This window comes from Aptenodytes forsteri, unplaced genomic scaffold (assembly GCF_000699145.1).
Source record: "Aptenodytes forsteri isolate BGI_AS27 unplaced genomic scaffold, ASM69914v1 Scaffold1, whole genome shotgun sequence".
In the NCBI taxonomy this organism is placed as follows: Eukaryota; Metazoa; Chordata; class Aves; order Sphenisciformes; family Spheniscidae; genus Aptenodytes; species Aptenodytes forsteri.
The window spans coordinates 1,033,031-1,046,474 of record NW_008795035.1 but is presented as its reverse complement, the minus strand read 5'-3'; the positions used below and the strand labels follow the sequence as shown (position 1 = coordinate 1,046,474).

General features: G+C 37.5%; 1 protein-coding gene across 1 annotated transcript in view; it reads right to left on the bottom strand.

The window, feature by feature from the left end:
• Positions 1 to 13,443, bottom strand: part of MYO5C (myosin VC) — a gene marked incomplete at its 5' end in the record, with an annotated part of 35,745 nt that extends 22,302 nt beyond the window's left edge. The window contains 14 exons of the mRNA XM_019471314.1: positions 682 to 765; positions 1,400 to 1,525; positions 2,658 to 2,798; positions 3,350 to 3,431; positions 3,867 to 4,132; positions 4,759 to 4,865; positions 5,451 to 5,558; positions 6,157 to 6,238; positions 7,154 to 7,297; positions 7,863 to 8,019; positions 8,432 to 8,576; positions 8,858 to 9,023; positions 9,951 to 10,061; positions 13,423 to 13,443. Coding sequence (XP_019326859.1) covers positions 682 to 765; positions 1,400 to 1,525; positions 2,658 to 2,798; positions 3,350 to 3,431; positions 3,867 to 4,132; positions 4,759 to 4,865; positions 5,451 to 5,558; positions 6,157 to 6,238; positions 7,154 to 7,297; positions 7,863 to 8,019; positions 8,432 to 8,576; positions 8,858 to 9,023; positions 9,951 to 10,061; positions 13,423 to 13,443 — 1,740 coding nt within the window. The remainder of the gene's footprint in view (positions 1 to 681; positions 766 to 1,399; positions 1,526 to 2,657; positions 2,799 to 3,349; positions 3,432 to 3,866; positions 4,133 to 4,758; positions 4,866 to 5,450; positions 5,559 to 6,156; positions 6,239 to 7,153; positions 7,298 to 7,862; positions 8,020 to 8,431; positions 8,577 to 8,857; positions 9,024 to 9,950; positions 10,062 to 13,422) is intronic.
• Between the last annotated feature and the right edge of the window lies 1 nt (position 13,444).

The window sequence follows — 13,444 nt, the reverse complement described above, 5'->3', positions numbered from 1 at the left end:
AATTCTGAGTCTATTGTGAAACACACATTTCACAGACAAAACTCAACAATTGTCAAGTAGGTCTGCAAAAGCTATTTCAGTATGAGCAAACATGGACATAAATACAGAACAGAGTTAAAAATAAGACCACTTAAGGTTATATATTCACAATATTTAATTTAAATTAAGAATATGTTTTTGGTCAGATTAAGTTAGCTTCTTAATAGTAAACCTGAAGTCTCAAGGCTGTAGCCTTGAAAGGGGCAGGGCCTTCAAGCAGATGGGAAGTGGCAGGCACATATGAAGCATCTGATGTTTTCTCTGCCCTGGCATTCTCTTAATCTCTTTTGAAGAATAAACAAAGGCAGCTGTTAATGATAAACTACCTATCAAAGCTACATGTAATGACTACAGAAAAAAAAAAAAGAATTAAGTGAACTGTTCAGTTACAAGGATTCCGAAGTGCTATTCAAGGGAGATATTGAGAAAACAAAAAATACTAACATAACTAGCAAAGTAAATGCACATATATGAAAAAGTTGAACCTGTGGTTTTCCATCTTGTACGTTACTTTGATGTTAAAAATACACACTCACAGAATATTAATAAAAATTAAGACTGAACTAATTGATTCCACCTATTAAAAAAAAAATCTTTTTATCAGAATAAATCTCTTAAAATCAGATCAGATTGTTCACAAACCTTGCTATCTTTCAAGATTTCAGTCAATACTTCATGTACTGTATCTCTGTTTTTTTCCAGAAATCCTTCACATTTATATTCTACCTGTGCAAACGGGTGAAATCATTAACTTTTCAGCAATACAGGAACAGTTAGCACAACAGTAATTTTTACTCTCTAAGCTGTGGTGGCCAACAGCTCTTTATTAGTCTTAAACATGATGGCTGAAACTCTGCTTTTTGCAGTTTCATTATGGCAAGCATACATACATGCATACTGCAAATTCAGAAGCAGGACAAACTGTCAGAATCCACTATCAACTGCAATTGCCTTCTGGCTTCATTAGGAATTTCTTTCCTCCTCTCTTCATTATTCTATGATTTCAAATCAAAATACCAAAAAAGGAATACTACATTTGAAATGTAAATAACAGACTAAAACATGTACAGACTACAATCTTAACTATTTTTATTCATACATTGTCCTCTTTTTCTGCCTCTTTATCTTGATGATTTATTTTTATACTCTCAAATTCATTATCTTAAACACTTTTATATTTAAATGGCATGTTATGGGCAGTACTACCAATAAATAAGTAGTACTATGTATTGAAGATCGATTTTATAGAAATTAACCACACTTTTTTGGAACATTTCCTCTATTTCCTAAGTTTGTTTCTTTTCTGAATGAGCTACTGCTAGAAACGGGGTGAAATAATACTGGGTTGTTTACACTCTACCTTATCAGCAAAGTGTTGAATGATGAAAGACGTGTTTGACATCCTCGGCTTTTCAAAGAGTGTGTTTTTATTGACAAAATTATTATATAGCTTTTGAAGCCAGTTTTCATCTGTTCCATGAGGTAACTGTAAAAATGAGAAGGGTAATCTCTTTAACAAAACTCTGTTGGACTGTTGAGAACAGCAAAAGTGCTTACTATCAATAAATACTGTCTGAATAAAGCATCTTCAGTGAGTTACCAGGCCTGATAACAACCAGTTTTTGTCTTTTCAGACTAGCCAGTGGCTCCCTGTAGCAAGTCATTTTAAGAAAGAAGATTGCATTAATCCACATATTTGCTGACTAGAGTTAATTCTCTGATGAGTCATAAATCATTTTGTCCTGAGAGGGCGCTACCTGCAGTCAGGGACAATCTGATCCCTGAGCACGCTAATGAGCAGCAGAACAGATAAGCTAATAAGTTAGGGAATATTCCCTAATTTCTCTCATATTACTCCATGGTTTGGATTCTGAGAAGTACGACTTGCCAGTATCGCCAAAACACCTTTTAGAGACCGTTTTAACAGGGCTCACCTTTCCCTGCCCTGTTCTTCACTGACAAAGCTGCTTCAATAGGTTCGGAAGCCTAAGGGAACTATATATATGTAGAAGAAAAAATTATAGATTCAGGAATTGCTACAGTCAGGAGAGAGCACAGAGAAACAAATAGTAAGACTGAAGAAGAAAAAGCAAAGATGTAGGTTTGGGGCATTCAACACGAACTTACAGAAAAGGAAAGGAAGACTGGTTTTTTGCATCAAAATTAGTGATTCATGGAATAACTTAATTGTAGAAATACTGGTGGAAGAGACCCCTGGAGACTGGGTACTCCAAGTTCCTGCTCGGGGCAAGACTACCACCAACACTAGATCAAGCTGCCATCTGAACTCAAATCCGGAAAGTATCCAAGGATAGGGATCCCGCTGCACCTCTGCTTAACCTGTTCCAGTACTGCACTACCCTCACAGCGAAGAAATCTAGTTGCTGGGTTAGCTTCTAGGTAAGAATCTAGTTTTAGGTTCTTAATTTTATAAGAGAAAAATAGACTAAAATGACTTACAATTAAAATTAACAAATAGAGGGCAAACATTAATGTTCCTTTTATGAGGAAAATGCTATACTTCTCATTTAAAAGGACAAAATGTGGATTACAAGCCCAACTTGTAAAAATCTATACAGTTTTTTATGAGTCCATAAATACAAGGATTTTTAAATTACCAAGCACTCTTCATCCAGAAGTTCCAGAATTCCCATTTTAGCTTCAATAAGGTCAATGACAGGCTGGTTGTCATAGAAGTCTATTAAAGTCCATGGGATATCTTCCTTCATATATTCTTCTTGTTCAAGTTTAAAGACATGCTAGATATGTGAAAATTATGAAAATGTAAGGTTACAATTAAGAAAGAAAATATATACAATGCGTGCATGTGCATGTGTGTGACTGTATATATAAGATAGAAACAAAATAGGTCAATGACAGGCTGGTTGTCATAGAAGTCTATTAAAGTCCATGGGATATCTTCCTTCATATATTCTTCTTGTTCAAGTTTAAAGACATGCTAGATATGTGAAAATTATGAAAATGTAAGGTTACAATTAAGAAAGAAAATATATACAATGCGTGCATGTGCATGTGTGTGACTGTATATATAAGATAGAAACAAAATATTTATGTTTTGTAGTCCACTACATCTGTCTTGTAAGAAAATAAACTCAGAAATTTTCATTTACATATAAGTGTGTGTATATGTATGTATATACATATAAAATATTTTTATCTATTACTGGATAGCCATTACTATCCAGAAATATCCATTACTCAAATACAAATAGCATTTGCTAATATCCATTATTAATCTCGAAACTGAAGCAAAATAAGATAAAGAACTGTAACCAATAAAAGAACATACCAGGTTAAATTGCTGCTGCAGTTTTTCATTAGCATAATTGATGCAAAATTGTTCAAAACTGTTCACATCAAATGTTTCAAAGCTGAAACACATGTCAAATAAGAAAAAAAAATCCCTTGACATTTAAATACAAATGGTAGTATCCTTGTAAGACTTTGAAGCTATTTTAATGTTTCTAAGAAAGTTAAATAGCCATAAGACTAATGAAGATGCTAAGGTGTTTCAAAACTTCCCTAGAAGTTAATGTTACCAGATATAACAGAGCTAAAAACTCCAGAGTTAAATCTAAAAGTATCATATCAAAAGTTAAATTTAAACCTCATTCACAAAAACCACTAATATTTATAGTTTCTGAACATTTCCACTATTCTGGATGCTAAAGAACTTACATGACTACGACCTTTTAGTAAAACAAACCCCTCCAAATTCAGTAGCAGCACAAGTTGAAGTGTGCCGCTTATTAACTCCAAAGAAAAGGCACAACTTAAAGTAAGTTTGTTTCCAGAGACATTCTTACCCATAAATATCCAAAACACCAATAAAAGTATGTTGTTTGCCAGGGAACTGCAAAGCTTGGTTAATTCTTTCCACAACAAAGTCAAATAAATGAGAATAGATCTTCTTTGCCAGAGCATCCCTTGCATTAACAGCCTGAGCTCTTGTCATTGGCTTTATTACAGTCTCTGAGGTAGTGATAATCTTTCGGTGGCACAACCATCGTGCCATTTTGTCACAGTTTAAATCCAGAAGTTCACAGAATATATTGAGATGTTTATCTTCCAGCTTTAAAGAAGATACATAAATATTATTAGATTACATTTAATACTTTAACTGTTGTCTAGACAGAGAAATCCTGGCACCACTGGTATCAAACTATGACTTTTACATAGACAAGGGGCTCTGTTCGCTTCTTCATCTGGCAAAATATCAAGAAGAGCTAAAGCAAATAATACTGGATAGAGCTCCTGATATAGGAAAGAGACTGGATGAGATGCTTTGGATTAAGACACTGAAAGAAAAAGTTACATTAGTCTATGTTTAGGTGTCCTTGCTTTTTAGACTTGCACAGTCTGCTGGGACACATTCTGAGCAGCTTTGACAATGCTCTGTTTCCTGTATCCTGCAGATAGAACCCCATATCCAATTGATCCACAGCTGTTGGAAAAGCCATTTGGGACTCTTAGCCACATTTTGCCTTTTGTTCAGACTTTCTGAACTTGGGCACAAAACAGGATTCACATAAACACTCACTGTGATTCTATACAGATGAAGATGGAGAAATCTCTCAAGTTTAGTGTATCAGATTTAATGCTGCTCGGAGCCCCAGATATGAGAAAAACTATTGCTAAAGGATTTTTGGCATAGAATATAAAAGAAAATGTGGGTATGTGAATGAGCTACTTCCTTACACTGATGGATGATCTTTCATCTCCAACAGCTGTTATTTCCACGTTGCCTAAGTGTAGGATTGCTGCCAGTATTTTAAAAACATCCATCTGAAAATCCCCCTTCAGACCTAAAAAAACCAATTCTTGATTATTTTAAATACTCGGAAACAGTACAATTAATTAAAATAGCACAATGTTGGATTACTTGCTTTGCTGCATAGCCAAGAATTGTATAGCATCTCTGCAGACTAATATGCAAAGCCTTGGTTCTGCCTACTTTCTGCTCGTCTGATCTGATGACTGCAAAGCCTTGGTTCTGCCTACTTTCTGCCCGTCTGATCTGATGAGAGATTAGGCATAAATTCCTGTACCTCCCCAAGTGCCAGCTCAAGTCTGATTTGGCTTTCACATAAGCCATATACAGGCAAAGAAGCTTCCAATTCCACTTCTGTCACACCATGTCAGCTTAAGGGCCAAGAAGACTCCAGCTCTTAGTGATTTTGACCATTAACAATGAACACCAATTGCTAACAGCCTTTTGCTCTTGCCTAGTACTTTTAAAACACACCAACAGAGCAATGGATAAGCTATGAAAGAAATTATTTTGGTAATTACTACCAATGTTTTGGACATTTCAGAAACAATCCACCTTTGCCCATTTCAGAAATAAAACAATTTTTAAGTCTGTTGAAAAGGTATTCCCAAGAATTTACCCAGTAAGGCAAATGTCTTCTGAGTCTCCACCATATTTGCTCTGTCATCAATTCCTTCTATTACTGTGCTGCCACCCATTCTTGTGTAGTTAAATTCTTCTGCGCTTCCTATAAATAAGAAGCAAAACTTGTAATGCTGGAAAATTCGGGACTGGGGATAGCCACTTGTTAAAGACTCTTGTAACACCAGAAAATTAAAGATGCTGTCAGATGACAGCTCTTCAGCAATGAGCTGGAGGTCCTCTTTTTCTGAGAGAAATCCATGAGCCTAACTCAGTTAAGCTGACACAAATTAGCATTCATAATGCCTAGCAATCTTAATACTTGATCTAATAAACAAACAGGAATGAAGACTGAGTAAACATATACCTAAGGTCTGCTTCTCCCAGGTGGCATTAAAGCTTCTCTGTAGATAAATGAATCAAGCCCCTAAACTGTCATTATGGCATCTGTCACTACAGAAAGTATTAGAATAAGATTTTCAAAGACACTTAGGTACTTGATCATGCATTATTCAAGTTACTAGGGATTTGCTGCCAAATTCAATACAAGCAGGATTAATAGCTAAGTGACTTAAAAATGCAGGTCCCATTATAAGTCTGTGAGATTTATGCTACAAAGCACTTAACATCCTACCATTTGAAAATCCAATCTTCAAAATACTGCACTGCAAAAATGAAGAGTAGATTATTTCCTTGAGACCTACCCAATTTAAGATTCTTAAATTCAGGTTTCATAGCAGATGCACACAACTGGTAAAATATATGGTAGTTTCTCTCATTCTCTGACTGTAAATTAAAGCAAAGAATACCATTACAGAAAGAAAAAACCAGTAACAAACAGAAAAACATTTGATATTCAACACTACTGTAAAGAGATAGTGATACTTGAAGGCTACATTCTGCTGCAACATAGTTTGGCAAAGAAATTGCCCAGTATTAAAATGGCACATCTTAGACTTCAATAAGAGCTTTGGAAGTGATAAATTCAAGTATACTTTATTTCCGTTACCGATATGCTGAGTTCTTTCCCCAAGGCTGTTACTCTAATAATTTCTTCAGCTTGAACAACCATCTACTAATAAAACAAATACTGTAATGAACGACTGTGTAGGAGTGCCAGCTGAAACACTGCCCTGTGGTAACTCAGAAAACTCTAGCTATTTTGAAAACCATCCTTCAGGCAGCAGATACATAGAAGTATTTTTCATAGGACTTAAAAAGTTACAACACTACTAAAAAGGAAAACTTCGTAAAAACAGTTTTATACAATTAAATGCTTTCTTTATTAGATTATCACAATTATGCTCTGACGCTGTAATGAGTCACATGCAATAAGCTCTGGCCTTATAAATTTTCAGCCAGTTTTTTACCGAGACTCCCTCTGCCTGATATACAGTTCCTTTCCAGAATCAATTGGCACGTGTTACTATTGTGACTGAAAGTCACAGATTTCTCAAATACTTCTTGCACTTATCTCAGGGAATTGTCCCTGAGATACATCCTCCACTTAACATAAGGAAGAACATGGAATAAATTAGTTTATTGTGATAAATAAGATTAGCTCCTATTAAAAAATAAATCAAATGCTGATTAGACATACTATTCAGGACTTCACATAACATTTTCTATATGAAACTAGTAAAAGAATAGTACATTAGTAGCTATACTGACATTGACTGTTTTTAACTTTATTTTACCCACCTGAAAGACAACTCTGGATTTCTCAAGCAGGTATGTTCTCATGTTAGCTCCAATGATTTGGTAACTCTGATCAAAACTGATTTCTGTGTATTTTCCAACCCGACTGCTATTATCATTCCGCATGGTTTTTGCATTGCCGACAGCCTACAGAAATTATGAACTTTTAGAATTTTACTTGCATCTTTCATAAGAATAACTTCGTCAAAACATGACTCAACTACAAGTTCCTAAAAATCAAAGGTGCTTAAGGATCAATCTTAGTATTGAGCTGTGAGATTTAAATTTTGAGGCCCAAATTTGAAGATAAGCCTCAAGTCAAATAGTACAATACTACATAAACTGAGAATTAGAGAAAGTACGTTTTCCCACCATAAGGAACCTTAACCAGTTTCTATTCCAATTAATAAAAACCAAACAAACAACTTGTTCAATATTGTTTTCTCATCATCTAATTAACAGGACGTGGTCAGATAAATCTCTGGAGGCAAACTAGTGCCTCCAAAGGGCCACTGGTAAATTAGCAGAACCCAGGTGTTCCTGAAGCTGACTACCTCTTTCCATCAGTAACACTCAGACGCGAAACTTCTAATTTAGATATCTACCTCAGGCAGCTAAAACATCCCTAAAGATTTCAAACAAAGATTCCCAGCAGCTCTCAGAATTCCTTCCTTGACAAGTACAGACCTGACAGATACTCTCTGAAACTTACCTCAGTTATTGGATTGGATGCCAGTACTTTATCCTCTACATGTGCATTGCTGCTTGACTTACTCACAGTGGCAAAATATCTCATAGTATATCTTGCAGACACAGTCTTTCCAGCTCCTGATTCTCCACTGACTATAATAGACTGATTTTTGTTATTTCTAAAACCAAATAATCAGACACTTTAAATCAGACATGTCTAAAACGCATGTATAAATGTAAGAATTATATATACGAAACAAATGTACAAAAACACAGCTGTAGTCAACTCTCATATCCATTCCATCTTTCATCTGTTCTTCTCTTACTCCTCTCTGGTTGTATCCTCTAGGCTAATGTCATTGCTATTCACTCAGCTGAGACAGCGTTTTGCCCCTCATCAAGAATGAAAATAGTTATGAGTTCTAGAAATTCCTCAGCTGGTTAAAGAATCACTCCTCCTCTAGTTAAGTTAACCATTCAAAGGTATTCTTAATAGCCAATGCTGCACACACAGTTAAATTAAATTACAATTAACACTGACTGCCACTAGACTTCAAGTGTTATTTATGGACATTAAGCAACATACTGAACCTTGCCATTTGCTTGTATGCTTCTTCTGCCACAGCAAATATATGTGGATCCATGTCCCCCATGTTTTGCCCACTATATGCATGGATAATAGCATCTCCATATAATGGCAACTGTTTATAGGGGTTTATTGCAACCAAAATTATTCCTACAACCAAGTGTACAAAACAAAAACAAAACATAGGTTAGTTCAACGAAATGCCAGTTTTCGGCAACAACAGTTACACTGATACAAAGTAGCAATATTTTCTAAACTAGGTAGGAGATCCTGATCAACAAACAAGTCTACACTCATACAAAAATGAGCTAACTTGAATGAGTTAAAACACACTTGAGGAAAACATTACATCATATTGCAGACTAACCCATGATTTTTTTTTTTTTTATTTTAAGAAATTTTTTTTAAACCCTGCATTTTACTTTGCTTACCACTATAGGTGTAGATAAGCTTAGACTCCACAAAACGAACTTTAAGATTGTGTAGAACAGCTGGTTCGTGGAGATAACTAAGTGCAGTGAGATCATTTTCACCAACAAGTATGTCAGGATTTCGTAGGGGTGGCAAAGCAGCTGGATCAACAGGGTAATTCAGTTCCTGTCAACAAAAATGACTTGAAATATCATAAAATGCATTATGTTTGCATAAACACAAATTGATCTTCTCCCTTTACACAAAGTTACAGGGTTGACAGAGCCCTGTCTGATCTTGTATTTCATCAATTCCATACATCCCACCAAACTTTAGGGGACTCGGAGATCATGAAAGCAAGATGGAGCTCTTCGTTGTGTACTAAAAAGAAAGCTACATTCTCTTTATTTACAGTATTTTGTATTGAAATCTGTAAAAATGGGAAAAGCGTGTAGCTCTCTAAACACATGCATATTTCAAGTACAGATGAAAATGGTAGACCAGCTGCAACTGAATGAAAGTAAACACCTGGTCAGAACTCAAGTCAGCTCTAAAACTATCCTTACTTGCAACCCTTCAGTTTTCTTTACAGAAAGTTTCAAACTCACTTCTGTTTCTTCCAACAAATCCATTTAATCATACATTTAATACTTGTCTTTTCAGAACAGGAATGCAGAAATACAGAAATACTGTTTTCAAAATATTAAATCTGTAAAGAACTCAGATACTAAAATTAACAGATCTTACATGAAGCAACAACTTTAGGAAAAAAAAGCAACAGCTAGCTCTGTGAGAGATAATTATGCCTGCCTTGCACTTCCAATTTACTTCAACTTAAGATGAGTTTCATTGCTTGTTTCAAAAGTGAAGTGATCTTTCTTCTTCGAGGTATGTGTTCTATACTAATGTGATGCAGATAGTAGAATTGCACTCTTCATATTTTTAGGTAACAGCTGTTTACTGTACAAATTTCCATATGATAAAATTCTGGTCACTGCAGGCTTAGCATAAGAAAATACGGACAAGTCATTTAGATCCCGTAATGGTGAGTCCTGTGTTTCTACATAAACATATCTCAGCAAACCCCACAACAATTAAGGCTTTTCTCCTTACAGTTCCATCTTCTAATTGCACGTGGAGAAAACGGTCTCCAGCTTTGTAGTTTTTTGTGATTTCTGCAGACTGCCAAACTTCTTCATTATCAGGGATCCAAACCCTATTGTACTACAACAGAAAAACAAGATAATAGTTAGCTTAGCTATTATCATAATACCAGACTAGCATAAAAAAAATAGTTTTCAAACATCAAACACAACCTAAAAGCTGAACTGGATGCCAAGACTTTTGGGGATTATTATGAGCTTTGACCCTTTCAGCGGGCTATATTTTGGTGGTTTTTTTTTTTCTTTCACGAAGAATAAAAAGAGAGCAGACTTGTTAATCTCAGACATGCTCCTTCTACTCCTGTTTAGTGTAAAGTCTGCAGAACAACGGAGCGCAGGAAGGTGAACAAGGGCCAGACTGTCGCCAAGCTCTTCAAACCCTCTAGCACTGAACAAGGAGAATAAAATACGCTTGTGGCAGAGTCCTGCTTTCTAGGAGATTTCAAATGAGCAAGTACCAAAGAAAGCATCTCACTTAGCAGAATTTAGACGGTCACTTCCCTGAATTCAAATATCGGATACTGAACTTAGAAAGCATTTTGCCGTGGGCACAGATGTATACACAAGAAAGACTCTGCACAGTTACCTTTCCTCTAACGGGACTGAAGCGCAACCTCCAGACAACATCCTCCCCTGTTCTAGGACGAACTTCAAAGACTGCCAACAGGTTTCTTTCTTTACAAGCAGTCAGCTGGCTTAGCTGAGCTCAGTCCCAGTAAGGTACTTTAGCTCTGCCTCAGGAAGAAAACATCCTTCCTAAAAGCACTTATTTCCAATGGAAGCAGATGAATTGTCATTTTCTTTTAGGTATTTGAAGAATCGAAACAACAGAATTACCTCTAGCCTTCTGAAGCATAAATGTTTGAATGTAAATTATGCTGTTCAAACCATCTAGTTCTCCTATGCTGAAGTTAAAATGCTGAAGCATTAGCAACATCTTTAAATGCTCTGCCCTAGAAGGTCTAGGGAAACACCCTAGAAGCTATAGGAAACAGCATTCCTTAAAAGGACATAACAGCTGGCAACCTCAGGAAGTCAGGAATTTCTTCACTGATGTGGAGTGTGTCCTTCTCTTCCTTGAACCTTGATGCAAAGTATTTTATACCATATAGTGTGTATCTCAGATGGCAATGAAGATAACATTGAAGACTATTTTTGGCTGTAAGGAGAGGACAAGAGGAATGACAGTGATGTCAGAAAAAAAGCCTGAAACTCACCAGTACACACTAGTACTGAGTTTCTTATGGGCCATCTCTCCTCTAATTTGTGATAAAGTAACACTAGAGCGCGCAGAACCATTCAGTCCCTACTTGCACAAGCAACCATTCTGTATATTCTTCTTCCAGCATCTTTCTGTTTTGATAGCCAGAACCCTTCATTTAATTCCACTACCCTAGCTATATTCATGGTCAGTTTAAGCCAACTTTGTTTAAATAAACCCATGAGAGCTACTGCAGCTGCTTATTTGAAAAATTAACATTAGTCAAGGATTTCATAAAGTATTAGCATACCCACAGATGCCTTGGAGACTCATATACCTTCTCACCTTGGTGTTGCAACTGTTGTTCTTGGCACAAATTACTTTTTTCCTCTCTAATTTGGAGAAAGCCCTGGAAGCTCCAACAGATCCTCAGAACATGAGGGTCTCTGCACCGAGAACCCCACTGAAGACACCGCCAACGGTGGGTGCCTGCAGAGGTCCCTACAAACCACACTGTACCTCAACAGCAGCTTTCTCAACCCTAACCCCTGAAGATCAACACCAAACGATTTAGGGTAAGAGGGGCTTTCGCAGGGGCGTCCTGCACGTTAGCTTGGGTTGCTCAGTGACCTCTCCAGTTGAGTTTTCAGTATCTCTAAGGATGGAGATTGACCTTTCTGATCAACCATACACCAACCTGGCGTGTATGTCAGGTGATGTACACTAATTGAAGCCTCAGCCACTTTCATGATACCTCTTTGCTGATGCCTTCAGAACGATGGAATTTTTTCACGCAATATCCAAAATCACGAAGACCTTTTCTAAACAACCCCAAACCACTATGATTACAATGTTTTCATCTATCTGACCAAAGGGAGAAAAACCCAGCTTCACAAATACCTATTTAATGGGCAAATGAGAGACGTGGCTAAATGAAATCAGTTTTAGCTTTGCTTTTTCCATGTGTATCCAAGTATAAACTGACTGTTGTGTCCTACACTACGCTGATTTCCTGGCTTATTAAAAACACTTAGCTATTCACAGCTGTTAAACTGAATTCTTTATTTGCTGTTATTCTATGCGAGTCAAGAGTATCACCACCAAATAGCCTCAGGGGCACATAGCGTGTTCCCATGTAAGAAAGTGAACCACACTAGGTCACAGACAAGAAAGGGAGGAAAAAGCATGTGATCAAAGTACTGATTCTTCAGAAAAGGTCCCTGCAGTTCCCAGGAGCCTCCATTGGCAAATGTACCCAGCCTACCTAAGTTGGCTTCCTCCAAACCCTGCCTTACAAGTAAACACAAGAGAGTTTGCTCATTTTCGTATCAAGTTACACCCACACTCCTTCCTCCCCTTCACCTGCCTAACATTATTCCTCGTTAAAAAAAAACCCATTTGTTCTTTCAGCTGCTCAGAGTGCGGTACTAACACAACAAATGAATAAATACCAGTGCAGCACAAGGCTAAATAGGAGTTTATTATGGCAGCTGCTTTTGCGATAGAAGAGATACAGGTTTATAAATTAGTAACATATGCATGTTATTTTTGTTATTTAAAGCTAAGCAAACAAGTTTTACGTCACAACACTCTGGTGACTACAGGAAAAGTGGGAAAAATTGTGCAAAAAACCCCAGCAGCCGCACTAAGGAGGACGAATCTTTGTTTTAGTGCCAAGTTCTGCCAAACATATTCAATATTTGCATAACAAAAAGAGCCAGTACTCCAGGCTTAAGTGGCCAGAGAAGTGCTGTTAAAACTTTAAAATTGTCTAACCGCTGGCTAGCACATCAGAGACCTACACCTAAAGACCAAAAGACTCAAAAAAGAAGTATTTCTCTCAAAAAGAAGCAGCATTTTCCCATGCTGCCCTGGGATCTTACAGCCGCTCAGCTGTCCGATACAGGTGATGCACCCTTACACAGAGGGGACACGTTCCCTCCCTCAGGGCCAAGCCAGCAAACTCTGTCACAGTAACGCACGCAGCTCAGCGTTTTAATGCACCGCCACCGCAACCCCAGAAACCGCAAAAACCACAAGCAGGCTCCGGCGAGCGTGGCATTACTCGCCCGGCCCGGTCACCCCTTTCCTCCTCCTCCCCCTCACGGGGCGGCCGTCGCCCCCCTCAGCGAGCGCGGGAGAAGGCGCCCCCGCTTCCCCTCAGGCGCCGCCCCTGCCACCGCCGTCCACTACCCTCAGGGCCGCTCCCCGCCCCGCTCACCTCGCTGTAGAGCTCGGCCAGC